This window comes from Hibiscus syriacus, unplaced genomic scaffold, assembly GCF_006381635.1.
Source record: "Hibiscus syriacus cultivar Baekdansim isolate YM2019G1 unplaced genomic scaffold, ASM638163v2 tig00111769_pilon, whole genome shotgun sequence".
Classification (NCBI taxonomy): Eukaryota; Viridiplantae; Streptophyta; class Magnoliopsida; order Malvales; family Malvaceae; genus Hibiscus; species Hibiscus syriacus.
In genome coordinates, this window is record NW_024063172.1 from 1,123,854 (window position 1) to 1,137,184 (window position 13,331).

Consider the following 13,331-nt stretch of genomic DNA (forward strand, 5'->3'; position numbering starts at 1 on the left):
AATCTAAGCTACGTTAACCTATTAACCGGGATGAGATAAAATCTGTTCGTAGAATCTCAAATGACTATCATATATCGGTTAGTATGTTAACATTCAGCTTAAACGACCGTTAATTCTTTAATGAAAAATGATGATTTTAGAACATACAAATAGTCGAGTGACTATTTTGTAACTTTTAATAGTCGAGTGACTCAACAAGACAATGCCCTATAATTGGAAGATCGTTTTATAACTTTTAATAGTTGGAGGACTCAAAAAAGTAATATCCTATAGTAAGGGATAATTTTTATATTTTACCCATATTTCATTTCTTAGCTTTGATTTTGATTAAATACTTGCCAATTTCCTTAGATTTCTTCCTTTTTCACATTTCCCCAAAAAAACTTTGAAAATTCTTATAAATCCAACAATATTACACGCAACATAAAAACAATAATTAAAAGAAGACATATAATGAGATCACGTCACACATTCACGAATGTTTAAAAATTATGTAATATGAATATCAATACATCAAATTTCATATGAATATAAAGGGTTAATATATTATTTGGTGTCTAAATTTAGTTTCATAATTCAAATTGATATTTAATTTTTTTTTATCCAAATGGGTATTTCAATTTACCTTTTTTCACTAAAAACAAGGTCTAAAAAAATTACTAATATGAGTTGAACTCAAAATAAAAAACACACAATAATTAGATTCGGTCCCCCTAAATTTCCTGGAATTGGACTTTTCTTGTTAAGAAATGTCTGTTTTCAATCCTTGTTGTTTATGTATTATTAGAAAATGTTTATTTTTAGCAACATTCCTCGTTGAATTTCTTTCAGGAATAAAAACCCCCCCTGCTTCATTTCCTCAATCTATTACACAATTCTCTGCATTTCCAGTCCTATCAAGGTATATCAATGTCCCTTTTGTTTTGATTTTTTTAATTTCTTTTTTGTCTGAATTATTACAATATCCTGAATTTTCTTTTCTTTTCTTTTCTTTTATTTTTATGGTTCCATTTTAATTATCCGACATGATGTTCAGAGACGAACAGCAGGAATGAAGGAGGAATCGCCTGCTGCAATGGCGTCAACGGAGGACTCTTTAGTTGCGTCGATTGACAAATCGAGGAACAAGGAAAATGACATTGAATACTTGAAAATTGAGCTCCAAAAGGCCGAGGAATTGGAGGCGAAATTATCGGAACAAGAAGCTTCGTTTCATAAGCTGAAAGATGAATTGAACAAGGTGAGATCCTTCAAGTCCGACACGATTGATGTTCTGTCTGATGATCAAGAGAGAATCAAGCAACTTCTTGAACAAATCGAGGAAAGAAGAGAATCCGAGAAGAAGATAAATGATGCATTCATGGCTCGATCGAAAGAGTTCGAGCAAGCCAAGATTCAACTCGAGGAATCCAAGAACAAAATCAAGCCTCTTCTTGAAATCCTGCAGAATCGGGGCAATCCGTCGTCATCGGATGACCGATTGACGAGACTCGAATCGGAGCTTCGAATCACCAAGGAGAAATTGTCTCGTGCCGAAGAGAACGAGCAAGCTTCTTCATTGAAAGCCAAGGATCTAGCCGAGGAAGTTCGACATCTGAAAGATGAATTGAAATCCATCACCGATGCCGAAGACAACAACAAGAAGGCCATGGACGATTTAGCCTTGGCATTGAAAGAAGTGATCACAGAAGCAAACGAAGCCAAGGACAAACTCTCTTCGACGCAGATCGAGCTCGAGAAAACGAAAGGATTCGTCGAAAACCTCAAGGCGAAGCTGAGGATGCTGGAAGGGAAGTACAACGAAGCAAAGAAAGAAGCGGAACGATACAAGAACACATCGGAACGATTGCGAATCGAAGCCGAGGAATCCCTCCTGGCATGGAACACGAGAGAGATCGGATTCGTCGAATGCATTCGAAAAGCCGAAGAAGAACGAAACGCAGCAAAAGAAGAATGCCAATCGCTGCTCGAATCGATTCAAGAGGCTGAAAACATGAACAAGAAGGCCAAGGAAGAGAATCAGAAGCTTCGGGACATCATGAAACAGGCCATAAACGAAGCCAACGTCGCCAAAGAAGCGGCTAACATAGCTCGAGCCGAGAACTCGCAGCTCAAGGACGCCATAGCCAAAAAGGATGAAGCTTTGGATTTCCTTTCACAAGAGAACGAGACCCTCAAGATCAATGAAGCGGCTGCTTGTGAAACCATCATGGAGTTGAAGAAGATGTTTTGCGATTTAGGCAACAAAGGAGTTTGAAATGTCCTATGAACATGAAAACGGTAAGAAAACAAATTAAAAACAAAAAAGAAGTGAATTGCATACATACGTCACCACTTGTTTGATTTTAAAAGTTCCCATAGAATAAAAAAGGAAGGGTTAAAGAAGATGAAAGTGACGAAGAAGATTCAATGTTAGCTGAAATTTCATACACTGTAGCAGTAGGAATCCATCCAGATTTAAATGATATACAAAAACATTATATTTTGTTATTTTAGGTAAAATGACAAATTAATTGTAATTGTTTACCCTTTCTATTAAATTAAATTTATCCCTTAACACTAAAAAATTCTGACAAAACAATACGGTAAAGAAAGCAAATGATCCCGACTATAAGATGCTACTTTATTAAGTTCATCGACTATAAAAAGTTATGAAATGATCTTTTAACTATTGAGCGTTGTTTTGTTGTATCTATTGACTATTAAAAATTACAAAATGGTCACCCAACTATTTATTATGTTTCAAACACGTCCTTTTCTGTTAAAAATAGTCGGTTGGTTAAGTTAGATGTTAACATAATGACTGTAATATGATAGTCATTTGAGATTTTGGGATCAAATTTTCTCATATCACAGTCTACAAGTTAACGTTTAATAATGACTGTAATATGATAGTCGGATGATCATCTTGTAACTTTTAATAGTCGATGAACTCAACAAAACAACACCTTATAGTCGAAAGATTATTTTATAACTTTTAATAATCAAATGACTTAATAAAACAATATCATACAGTCAGAGACGCTCTTTACCCTAAAAAATACTATCTATAACATTAAATTTGAAAAGGTTTTAAAGTGATAGTTCACATGTTCTTCAGGTTAATATTATAATTTTTATCTTATGTTATCAATAAATAGTAGCATAACAATATTAATAAAAAATTGAAAAGAATTATAAAAAAAATACATAATGTTTAGATGGACTGCCATTGGAATTTGGAACGACATGTCAATTGCGTTAATAGTTGAATTAATCAGTATTTCTATTCAAGAAAATAACTATTTTTCTAAAAAAAATGTTCAAGGATTAATTTTTTTGTTGTTGAAAATTTAGGATCAAATTTAGATAAAAGATAATAATAACAAAAAAATTGAAATTAAATTTATTATTATAGTCCTTTTTGTATGTATCAATTATCTTTGCATCTAAATTTTATGTCACCGGAAAATATCACTTGTTCATAGTTTAGGGACTTCTGGTGTGCTTTACCCATAAAAGTTTGACATGTACAAATACAATTGAACCAAAATAAAAGTTTCATGCGCATAATTACACTAAATTGAAATTCATTTATATCATTTAAATTTGACCAAATAAGTGTTTAGAAATCATAATCACTAGCACGCACCCAGTGATGCAGTGAAGGAATTATTATTATTTTTTGAGAATTCGAGTTCGAGCACAATATATGTTAGGAGTGTGAACGTTTAACATTAAAATGTTGAGAATTATCTTTAAATAGATATTGTCTTGTACTCATCCCAAATTAATAAAAAAATTATAATCAATAATAAATGTCCATAGTAACGTGCGGGTATATATATTAGGGATAACAATTTAACCCAAAGCATGATTTCAGTTCTATAAGATCAATTTTTTTAAAAAATAAGCTCCCACATTAACTCATGTCAAATGGTTATTTTCTTTTTCGTCGTCTTCGTCAAGGCAAAATACATAACAGATGCTGAAGAGAGGTATGACAATTTATTGAAAAATTTGGATCCTCGGCTCTCCTCGAAATATCAGAGAAGATGCAAAGAAGCCACTAAAGAAGGTAATTAGCCGAGATTTAAATTCGATTTCAAAGTTCACCATCTTTGTCTTCATGTATTACTTGTGGAATTTTCAGGCGGCAAGGTCTCAGGACATCCTCTTGGAACATGGAGTACTCCACCGTGATTGTAAATGAGGATATTTATAAACATAATATAAATTATTTAGGGTCTATTTGTTTGGTTGTAATTGGTTTTTCGGAAAATAAATTACTGAAATTTAAATTACTGGAACTGAAAAATGAATTACTGGAATTTGAATTCTGGAAATTGAATTACATTTCAGGAAAACATTTTCCGGAAAATGTTTTCCGTAAAATGAATTACATTTTTCTGAAAAACATCTGGAAAACGTTTTATGATGTTTGGAATATGTTATTTAAACCCTTTTCCACTAGTTGAAGAGTTTTTAAAAATTATTTATTACAAATATTAAATGTAATAAATAATATTATTTATCATAAAACTTAATATTATTATTTTAAAATAATAAAATAATTTATTTATTATTAAATATTATTTTTATTTTATTAATAAAAAAATAATTTTTGTATATTTTAGTGAAATAAAATATTATAAATTATATTAATTTATTAAAGTAATAGTATATTATATTTTAAAAATATTAATTAGTATATTAAAAATCTTTATTAAAATATTATTTAAATATAAATATATTCATTATTAAATATATAAAATTTTTATTATATTATTTAAAATAAAAAAATAATATCTATATTATTATAAATAATTGATTATTTTTATAATATTAAAATATTATATATTATTATAAATATTAATTAATAAATAAATAATATTTTGATGAAAATGATATTAAAATATTTTATTAATATTAAATTTATAAAATAAAATTATTTTGAATATTTATTATTTGAAGTGAAAAGTTCAGAAAATGACTTACGGAAAATGAATCCGTAAGTCATTTTACAGAAAACACAAAGGAAATTCTGTTACTAGGAAAATGAATTACATTTCGGAAAACCAATTACGTTAAACAAACATGGGAAAACATTTTCCGGAAAACGAATTACGTGAAACAAACACGGGAAAACATTTTTTGGAAAACGAATTACGTGAAACAAACACGGGAATTCGGGAAAAACCAATTCTGTAATTCCAATTACGGCAAACAAACACACCCTTAATGAATTTTGGTGGGTCACTTGGTGACTAACGCATTTACTAAAATATTAAAGATTTAAATCGTGATCCAAAATTATTTAATGTGATCCTACTCTTGTCATGGCAATTTCACTTTCCACAGGTAATGTCATTAACTCTACTTGTCACAATGTCTTTCACTATCAAAATGAGATCATATCGCTGTTCATTATTAATTAACAATCAATCTAACATCAATGTCATAATCAATTGTCAATTTGTAACTTCAATTAATCTTCAATAAGAAAATATTCAAATTTCTTATAAAACATTTAATAAGAAAAATACTCAAATTTCTTATGAAACCTAAATTGGTGATTTAATTCCTATCAAACATGACTCTGATGTCAAATGTTAAAATCAATCAATCTTGCACGCGGAAGCAATTAACACATAAGGATCTTGATAGGGTAAATCAACGAAATCAAGCTCATGTCATAATTATTAAGAATAACAGTAAAAGAAATGAAAACTTGATGATTCCATTATGATAGTTGAATATCCCAAAAGCAAGAAATAATAAATGTTATTCAATTCCAATATTGTCTGCTATATGAGCTTTCAAAAAATTGATTCCATTAGGTTTTTTAAATCACAAAATAACTGAAAGACCCTCTACTTTTCAATTACACATAACATCACTCAAACTTATATTTTCACGGTATAAGATGGAGGGATTTACACCCGATAATTACCTCTTCAATACTACACTAATCATCACCGTGTGTACAACAACAACAATTATCAATTACTTAAATTATATGAATCAATATTAGAAATCAAAATTTCTAACATCAAGTTCCCCATCTTTGGGGGGTGGGGGGGGGGTGGGGGAAGAATCATCAACCGATCATCACCATCTCTATGCTTATCTCTATTCAACCTATTGTGGATTTATTGCACGCAGGCGTAGTCCGAGTAAATTAATATTGATTGAGCCTCCTCTCGAGCTTGTTTGGAGAAGACATCACTTGTTTGATCATAGCTAAATGTAAACATAATATTTATCTTTTAAGCTTGTCGTGTGATTCTAATTTTCAGAATTATTTTATATGAATCGGTTTCAAGTTACTTTTAATTTTCCTGTGTATCTCTGAATGAATAATTTAAATCAAGTGTTCCTTTCTTCTTGGAATCTTTCTCACCATCATTAGAATTCTGAAAGTGATGTTTAGAATCCTCTACACTCAACAAAGCTTCATATACAGTAGGTGCACACTGCAGCCACCTTTAGTTGTTATTATTCATGGCCTTGATTATTATTTGTTTCCCAAGAAAATAAATTCTTGATTTGCTTTTGGAACGAGCATTAAGTGCATGAATGAACTTGTTCTAGGAATTGTCTAGGAGAACTTAATTTGCTTTTGGCTGTTAATTTTGTTCCAAGTATTTGTGTTCGACATCTATGTTTGATTACAATCTAAAGATGGCATTGTTTCTTTTTGTTAAGGACGCCTAGTTGTCTTTGATTTTCTTCTTTCTTAGAAAATTTGTAAAAAAAAAAATTATGCATTTATGAATACAATTTTCTTGAATGATTTCTCGGGCGTCAGATTGAAGTGCATATGATATATTTGTTCCTTAATAAAAATAAATTCTGAATTTAATTTTATGAGAGGGGAAAACGATCTTAAGTAATGGAAGTTCTAAAACGATTTTCGTAAGAGAAAATTCAAACTCTTTTATGTCACATGTGATGATGGATGTTTGCTGCAAACAAGTAAAATCATGTATGTGCATGTTGATACATGTTTTCTTTATAAATTTTGAAACTTTGATTGTAAAAGTAAAATAGAACTCAAATAAAAGTAACCTCCAATGTAATTTATCGTTTCTTATTTCTCTCTCTCTTGCCTCTCCCTCTGAAAACCCATGCTAAGATTTCCATAAACATCTTTTGGTTTTCTTTTTATCTGATTTACTGTAATTAAAATATATTTTTTCATTTTCTTCTTCATTCTCTCGTAATATTTTTTGTTTTCTTTTTATATGATTTCCAATAATTGTAAGGGTCAAAATGTAATGAAAGAAAACGTTAAGGGTCAAACAGAAAAAAAGTGGAAAGTGGGAAAGATATAATAATAATAATAATACCTGGAGGGGCAAACTCTCCCAAAAAGGAACAAAAATAATCCCTCATTTCATGTCTTTTTTCAATTCCCGAAACGAAAAAAGAAAAACAAAGCATTTTAATTTATTTTTTTCGCCTCTTTCAAACAAACTCTAACAAGAAGTCAAATCGAACGGAGTGGAGAGATAGATTCGCTGAGTTGAATCGGTTGGAAGAAGATCTGAGGTCATATTAAATGGGCGCGGCGGGTTCAAAACTCGAGAAAGCTTTGGGCGATCAGTTCCCCGAAGGCGAACGATATTTTGGCCTTGAAAACTTTGGCAATACTTGTTATTGTAACAGCGTCTTGCAGGTTCTTTCTCAATTTTTTCTTTAACAATTCAATTTCGATGTCTTGTTTGTCAAAGAAAAACTATATTGAATTTCATTGTCTCTGTTGATTTCAATGATTTGAATTTGGTTGATTTGGAAGTTTCAACTTTGAACATTTTTAACAAATTATTTATAATTTTTTCACATTTATTGAAGTACATGTTTCCGACTGCTTTCTTTGCAAGTATTTAAGGTTTATAGTTTTTTATTATGATAATGCGTTCTGACTCACTGATAGCAGCAGGAAGCAAGTAAATCTGGTAAAAATCCTCAAGCGAATTGGTTGGATTTGCTTCTATCTTTTTAACGTTAAGCTGTGAATTTCTCTGGTAATTGAATGCCCCTTTTCATTCAGATGGTGTGGTTGCCCCAATTTAGACTAAAATTAGAATGCTTATATTTTAAATATGCTTACTGAGATGTTGTAGACTGGATATTGCCATGATAGTTAACTAAGATTAGAAAGGGAAAGTGGACTGGGGGTTGGATGTTGTTAGTAATTAATTAAATGATTATCCAGTTCATCATCACTATTAAGGTTGTTTATATGTCATTTTTCACGCTTATATTTAATATTTTTAGTATTACTTTTGATCTCCCTTCATTTAAATTGTATGATCGTTGTGAAGTTAGATTTTTTGCTATACTTGAAATTTATTTGGTTAGATTAGTTCATGTTTAGGGTTGGATGTTTTTGTTTGAACTTGTTAGCCAACTGTCCACTCTCAGCTTTGACTAATGTCTTATTTCATTTTCTCTTATTTCTTCAGGCACTTTACTTTTGTGTCCCATTTCGAGAACAGCTGCTAGATTATTATTCAAGGAATAAAAATGGCGCTGATGCTGAAGATAATCTGCTGACATGCTTGGCAGATCTGTTTACACAGGTAATACTGCTAGAAGTGTGGTGTTGTCGTCTTGTTGAGTTGTATGCCTCCATCTTTGATGCAAAATCATTTTTTCTTTAGAGTTAGATTGCTTCTTATGCTTAATTGGTGTAGTTCATTCTTCACACCAAATATCAGCTTCATCTTTTAACCCCAAACAAGGTCATAAGTTGCAAGGGATATTTCTACTCTTGACCTTGATTTCCAGGAATGATCCACAGATTTGATTGATTTAATAATTTCTTGTTTTAGTATTAGGCATTATAGGAGCCCTTGTGCATTTAGTTAGAACTATGAAAGCCCAATAAATCATCTTCATGAATGTGATGAAGATGGTTCACAATGTAACTTTTAACAAGATGTGATTAGATTCATGAATGTAGATTATTATTGTAATTAAGTGGCTCATACTACAAATGCTTGGCATATATGCATGAGGACCTTGCATAATAAAATGAGTAATGTGATGTGTGCACGTTTTAGTTTTTTTTTTTAACATTAGATAAATTGTCGTCTGTAAATTCTATTAGATTTTATGCATCGTGTATAATTTTCTTTCTCAGAACTGCCTCTCTTCTTCTGTTTCTTTCCCTTCGCTTTTAAAGTGTTTGGTTCTATACTTCAATAACTGATAACTTTTTCCTTTAGGAAATTGCTTAGATCCTAGCAAAATATTTTGTTTAGTTTTTTCTTTTGGGTCTCAGAGTAAAAATGTAAGGTGTAACTGGGGAGATGATGCTTTTTCTGTTTTAGCAAATGCTATTAGACTGTTAAATCTTTCCCCAATTCTCTCTCTCCTGTGGTACTTGTGCCACCTATGATGCAGTTTCCACTTAATTACTTTTGAGACCAACGGTTAGTTGTTTTTTATGTTTAGATAAGTTCCCAGAAGAAGAAAACAGGTGTCATTGCTCCAAAGCGCTTTGTACAGCGATTGAAGAAACAAAACGAGCTTTTCCGCAGCTATATGCACCAGGTATTAGATTGCTTCATATGTGTTTGGCTCAAGTACCTTAATTCACTTTTCTAAATCGATGATCTGTTTCACTTGGTTCAAGGTTTCAATTTATAAACTTGTATCTTTTCTTGCATGTACATTTTTCTTGTCTTAATTGAAAATGCAGAACCGAATAACTTTCTCTTTTTGTTAGGACGCTCATGAGTTCTTGAACTTTCTGCTAAATGAACTCGTAGACATATTGGAGAAAGAGGCGCAAAATGCAAAAGATGAGGCTGAAACTTCATCACCACCTGAAAAGATTGTGAATGGGCCAAAGAATACTCAGGCAAATGGTATTAAAAAAGAGCCTCTTGTTACATGGGTACACAAGAATTTTCAGGCGCGTTTCTAGCTATATTTCCTATCTTCAGACCAGTCATTCTAGTCTCGTGCTGTATTTACTTTGCTTGACTTGAAATTACGATGAAATCAAGTTAATTGTCTTTCTGCGGGTTGTATCTAAAACAAATTATAAAATACATAAAACTTGAAACCTCACATGACCGGAACCATGGGAAAGCTGAATGTATTATGCCTAGAAAGCATCTATGTAGGAAAATTAATCTAAACATGTAACCTTGTTACATGACCAAAGTCATGGGAAAGTCTCTCTGATTGACAATGTTTATAAGATACTTTGTTTGTGTGTTTTTGTTGTGTTTGCAATCTGTGTGGAATCTCATTATTTCATGGGTGATTTGAGACAGGGGATACTTACCAATGAGACAAGATGCTTACGATGTGAAACAGTGACAGCGAGAGATGAAACTTTCTTCGACTTGAGCCTTGACATTGAACAGAACAGCTCAATAACTAGCTGTCTGAAAAATTTTAGTTCTACCGAGACATTGAATGCTGAGGACAAATTTTTCTGTGACAAGTGCTGCAGGTAATTTTCCTTTGCAAGTGTGCTTTTCCATCACTTTTAATTTTCCTTCATGTGTTTTCTTTCAGCTCTTGACGTGATTTCATTTGTAATCAAGTAACAGCCTGTTTTCTTTGTCACATGGTTCTAGATTTACATTGACAATAAACATTTCACTCGACTCCTGTCATGTGTGAGATTTTCAGACTTACCAGCCAAGCTTTAATATGTTAAATTGAGGTTTTGTTAGTAAAAGTGGTCATTTCTGATTATGGACGTCAATGAGATATTGGTTTTAGCAGAACAGGCAAAACATGCAAACCTCACGGCTTTTACTTTTTTCCTCTATGGTTCAAACATCACACTTACATGTTGCATTTAACTGGTTTTCCCTCATAAATAGAGTTTTACTTTATGCTGAGCTTAAATCATAAAATTATACGATTCCGAAGATGCGTATCATGCACTCATTTTAATGATAAGCATGAAGATAGGAATATCTATGGATGATGTTTACTACTTGCAGTTTGCAAGAAGCACAGAAGAGAATGAAGATAAAGAAGCCTCCTCACATCCTTGTTATCCATTTGAAGCGGTTCAAGTACATTGAGCAGCTCGGCCGGTACAAGAAACTGTCCTACCGTGTTGTATTTCCACTTGAGCTGAAGCTGAGCAACACCGTGGAAGATGCAGATTCGGAGTATTCTCTATTTGCTGTAGTTGTTCATGTGGGAAGTGGACCTAACCACGGGCACTATGTTAGCCTGGTGAAAAGTCATAACCATTGGTTATTTTTCGATGACGAGAATGTGGAGATGATTGACGAGTCTGCAGTTCAGACATTTTTTGGGTCAGCCCAGGAGTATTCTAGTAATACTGATCATGGGTATATCTTATTTTATGAACGTCTTGCTTCAAAAAACAAGAGCTGAGGGGTTCATTTCACCATGAGTTACAATGACTAGGTATTCTGATCACTTAGACCTTTTTTTTCTTTAATTATTTATGTTTATTACTCTCTTTTTTTCCATTCTTGAGGGAAGAACTTGCAGATATCAGGTGAGGTAATGTGGGTTGTGAAAAAAAATTATACTTAGGTCCGACGTTGCTCGGACTCCGAATTTTTCTCCAAGTATATAATAAGTCTGATATTGTTGCTCGGACTCCGAGTTTTTCACCAAGTATATAAGTCTGATATTGTGTTCGATGTATATTTGGACATGGATATAGGGATTTGATCCATCAAGGACTTTCTAAATACATGGTAAAACTTTGAGATATCTGTGCCGGGTACATATCTGTATCCGACAATCACACTCGAGTCCGAGTAACATAGTTTAGGTTGTTGCCATGTACATTGGATGGTGGAATGGAAGAACATCGTCCTTTTGATTTTTATTATTATTTTGCAATTGGGGAATAACAGTGTACATGGTACGAGAATGACACAAACAGTATTCTTCATGGTCGAGAATGCTTTGAACTTCAGCAATGCAATTGGAATTCCTTCCGACTTCATAATTTGATTGTTCTTTTGTTTTTACCCAAAAAAAAAAAAGCAATTTCAGATCCAATTTGGGTATCAGATTCTAGCCTACAAGGGAAAAAATTATTCATATTATATGTTCAAAAAAAATTAGTATACGATAATGCATACATGTTTTTTTGAAGTCGAATAATTATTTTATAGTTGAGGGATTTAAAACAATAAATTAAATAGAAATACTATTTTCATATTTTACTCAAAAATATTATTTATTTATTTATTTATTTTGAAAGGACAAATATATTTATTTGATTATATGATAATATTTATTTAAAATATTTTTCAATAATTAATAGCTACATATCTGTTCAAACCTCAATCTTTTATAAAAATCATATATTTTTAATTTGAATAAAATATTTATATTCTCCACATAGGATTATTTGGTTTCTCATATTGTCCTTCACAACGCACCAAAATCTTATATCTCCAAAATTCTCAATTTTTTATGTTTATTTTTTTATTTATTATAATTCAATTTATTGCTCCATACCCTAATGTCGACCGTCGAGTTATGAAATATGGATCCAAACAACAATGTACCATTTGCAATTTGCTTGGTTGTTGCAATATAAATCCATGCCTTTTTTTTTATTAAAAAAGATGCGTTGAGCCGATAAATTTAAGAGAAAATAACCTCAGTGACCAAAAATCTCATATAATATACGATTTTGACTATTTTTTTTGGATTTGCCAAAATGACCAATAAAATCGCAATGCGATTTCTAATTCGCAACGCGATCTCTAATATTGCAAATTCGCGTTGCGATAGTCTACAGTGTTGTAGAGATTTTCCATTTCGCGTTGCGATAGTCTACAGTGTCGTTGCAATTTTCCATTTCGCGTTGCGATAGTCTACAGTGTCGTTGTGATTGGTATTGCATTTGTTTCTTAAGAATTTTCTCTAAAAAGATAGTATCCGCGCGGACGTGTCGAAGACACGTATGACCACGACCACGACCACGATCACGACCCGACCCGAGACGAGACGGCGGCGCGCGAGAGTCCCCCTTGTTCTCTTTCACTCAAAAAAGAAGTGCAAAATCCAAACCTTAAATATCATTCCCAATATTGTTTCCAAAACTATGTGGGATTGAGCATTCCCAATAGTAATATCACGGATCTTACAGTATCATATCAAACAATATCACATAAGAAAATCTATGAGGAAGAGATATTTATACAATGTTCAACTCATAAATTATTTTATCAATTCATAGATAATAGAGTCTCTTTAAATATTTTGAAAGATCATCAAGCATAACATTCAGGATCATTAGTCTCACTCAATTACTAATCACTACCTCTCCTTCAAGCACCTCACCATCCTCTCTCCACTCTTAAGTCTAATCA

General features: G+C 31.9%; 2 protein-coding genes across 3 annotated transcripts; both read left to right on the top strand.

The window, feature by feature from the left end:
• The first annotated feature begins 1,038 nt into the window (after positions 1–1,038).
• Positions 1,039–2,505, top strand: LOC120169560 (uncharacterized protein PFB0765w-like). The gene has a single exon (XM_039177678.1). It carries the CDS (start codon positions 1,052–1,054, stop codon positions 2,255–2,257), a length of 1,206 nt encoding a protein of 401 aa, XP_039033609.1. The 5' UTR covers positions 1,039–1,051; the 3' UTR covers positions 2,258–2,505.
• Positions 2,506–7,373: 4,868 nt separating this feature from the next.
• LOC120169512 (ubiquitin carboxyl-terminal hydrolase 3-like) lies at positions 7,374–11,514 on the top strand. 2 transcript variants are annotated; one of them, XM_039177639.1, is made up of 7 exons: positions 7,374–7,660; positions 8,451–8,567; positions 9,445–9,543; positions 9,719–9,907; positions 10,275–10,456; positions 10,959–11,397; positions 11,471–11,514. In XM_039177639.1, exons 1-6 carry the CDS (start codon positions 7,544–7,546, stop codon positions 11,362–11,364), a joined length of 1,110 nt encoding a protein of 369 aa, XP_039033570.1. In that variant the 5' UTR covers positions 7,374–7,543; the 3' UTR covers positions 11,365–11,397; positions 11,471–11,514. The 2 variants fall into 2 exon arrangements, with proteins under 2 accessions (XP_039033570.1, XP_039033571.1); XM_039177640.1 differs by having other exon boundaries at positions 11,476–11,514.
• Positions 11,515–13,331: the final 1,817 nt, after the last annotated feature.

Coding starts and splice junctions, on each gene's coding strand:
- LOC120169512 (XM_039177639.1), top strand. CDS start 7,544: ATGGGCGCGGCGGGTTCAAAACTCGAGAAAGCTTTGGGCGATCAGTTC. Junction 7,661..8,450: donor ATTGTAACAGCGTCTTGCAG/GTTCTTTCTCAA, acceptor TTATTTCTTCAG/GCACTTTACTTTTGTGTCCC. Junction 8,568..9,444: donor TGGCAGATCTGTTTACACAG/GTAATACTGCTA, acceptor TTTTATGTTTAG/ATAAGTTCCCAGAAGAAGAA.
- LOC120169560 (XM_039177678.1), top strand. CDS start 1,052: ATGAAGGAGGAATCGCCTGCTGCAATGGCGTCAACGGAGGACTCTTTA.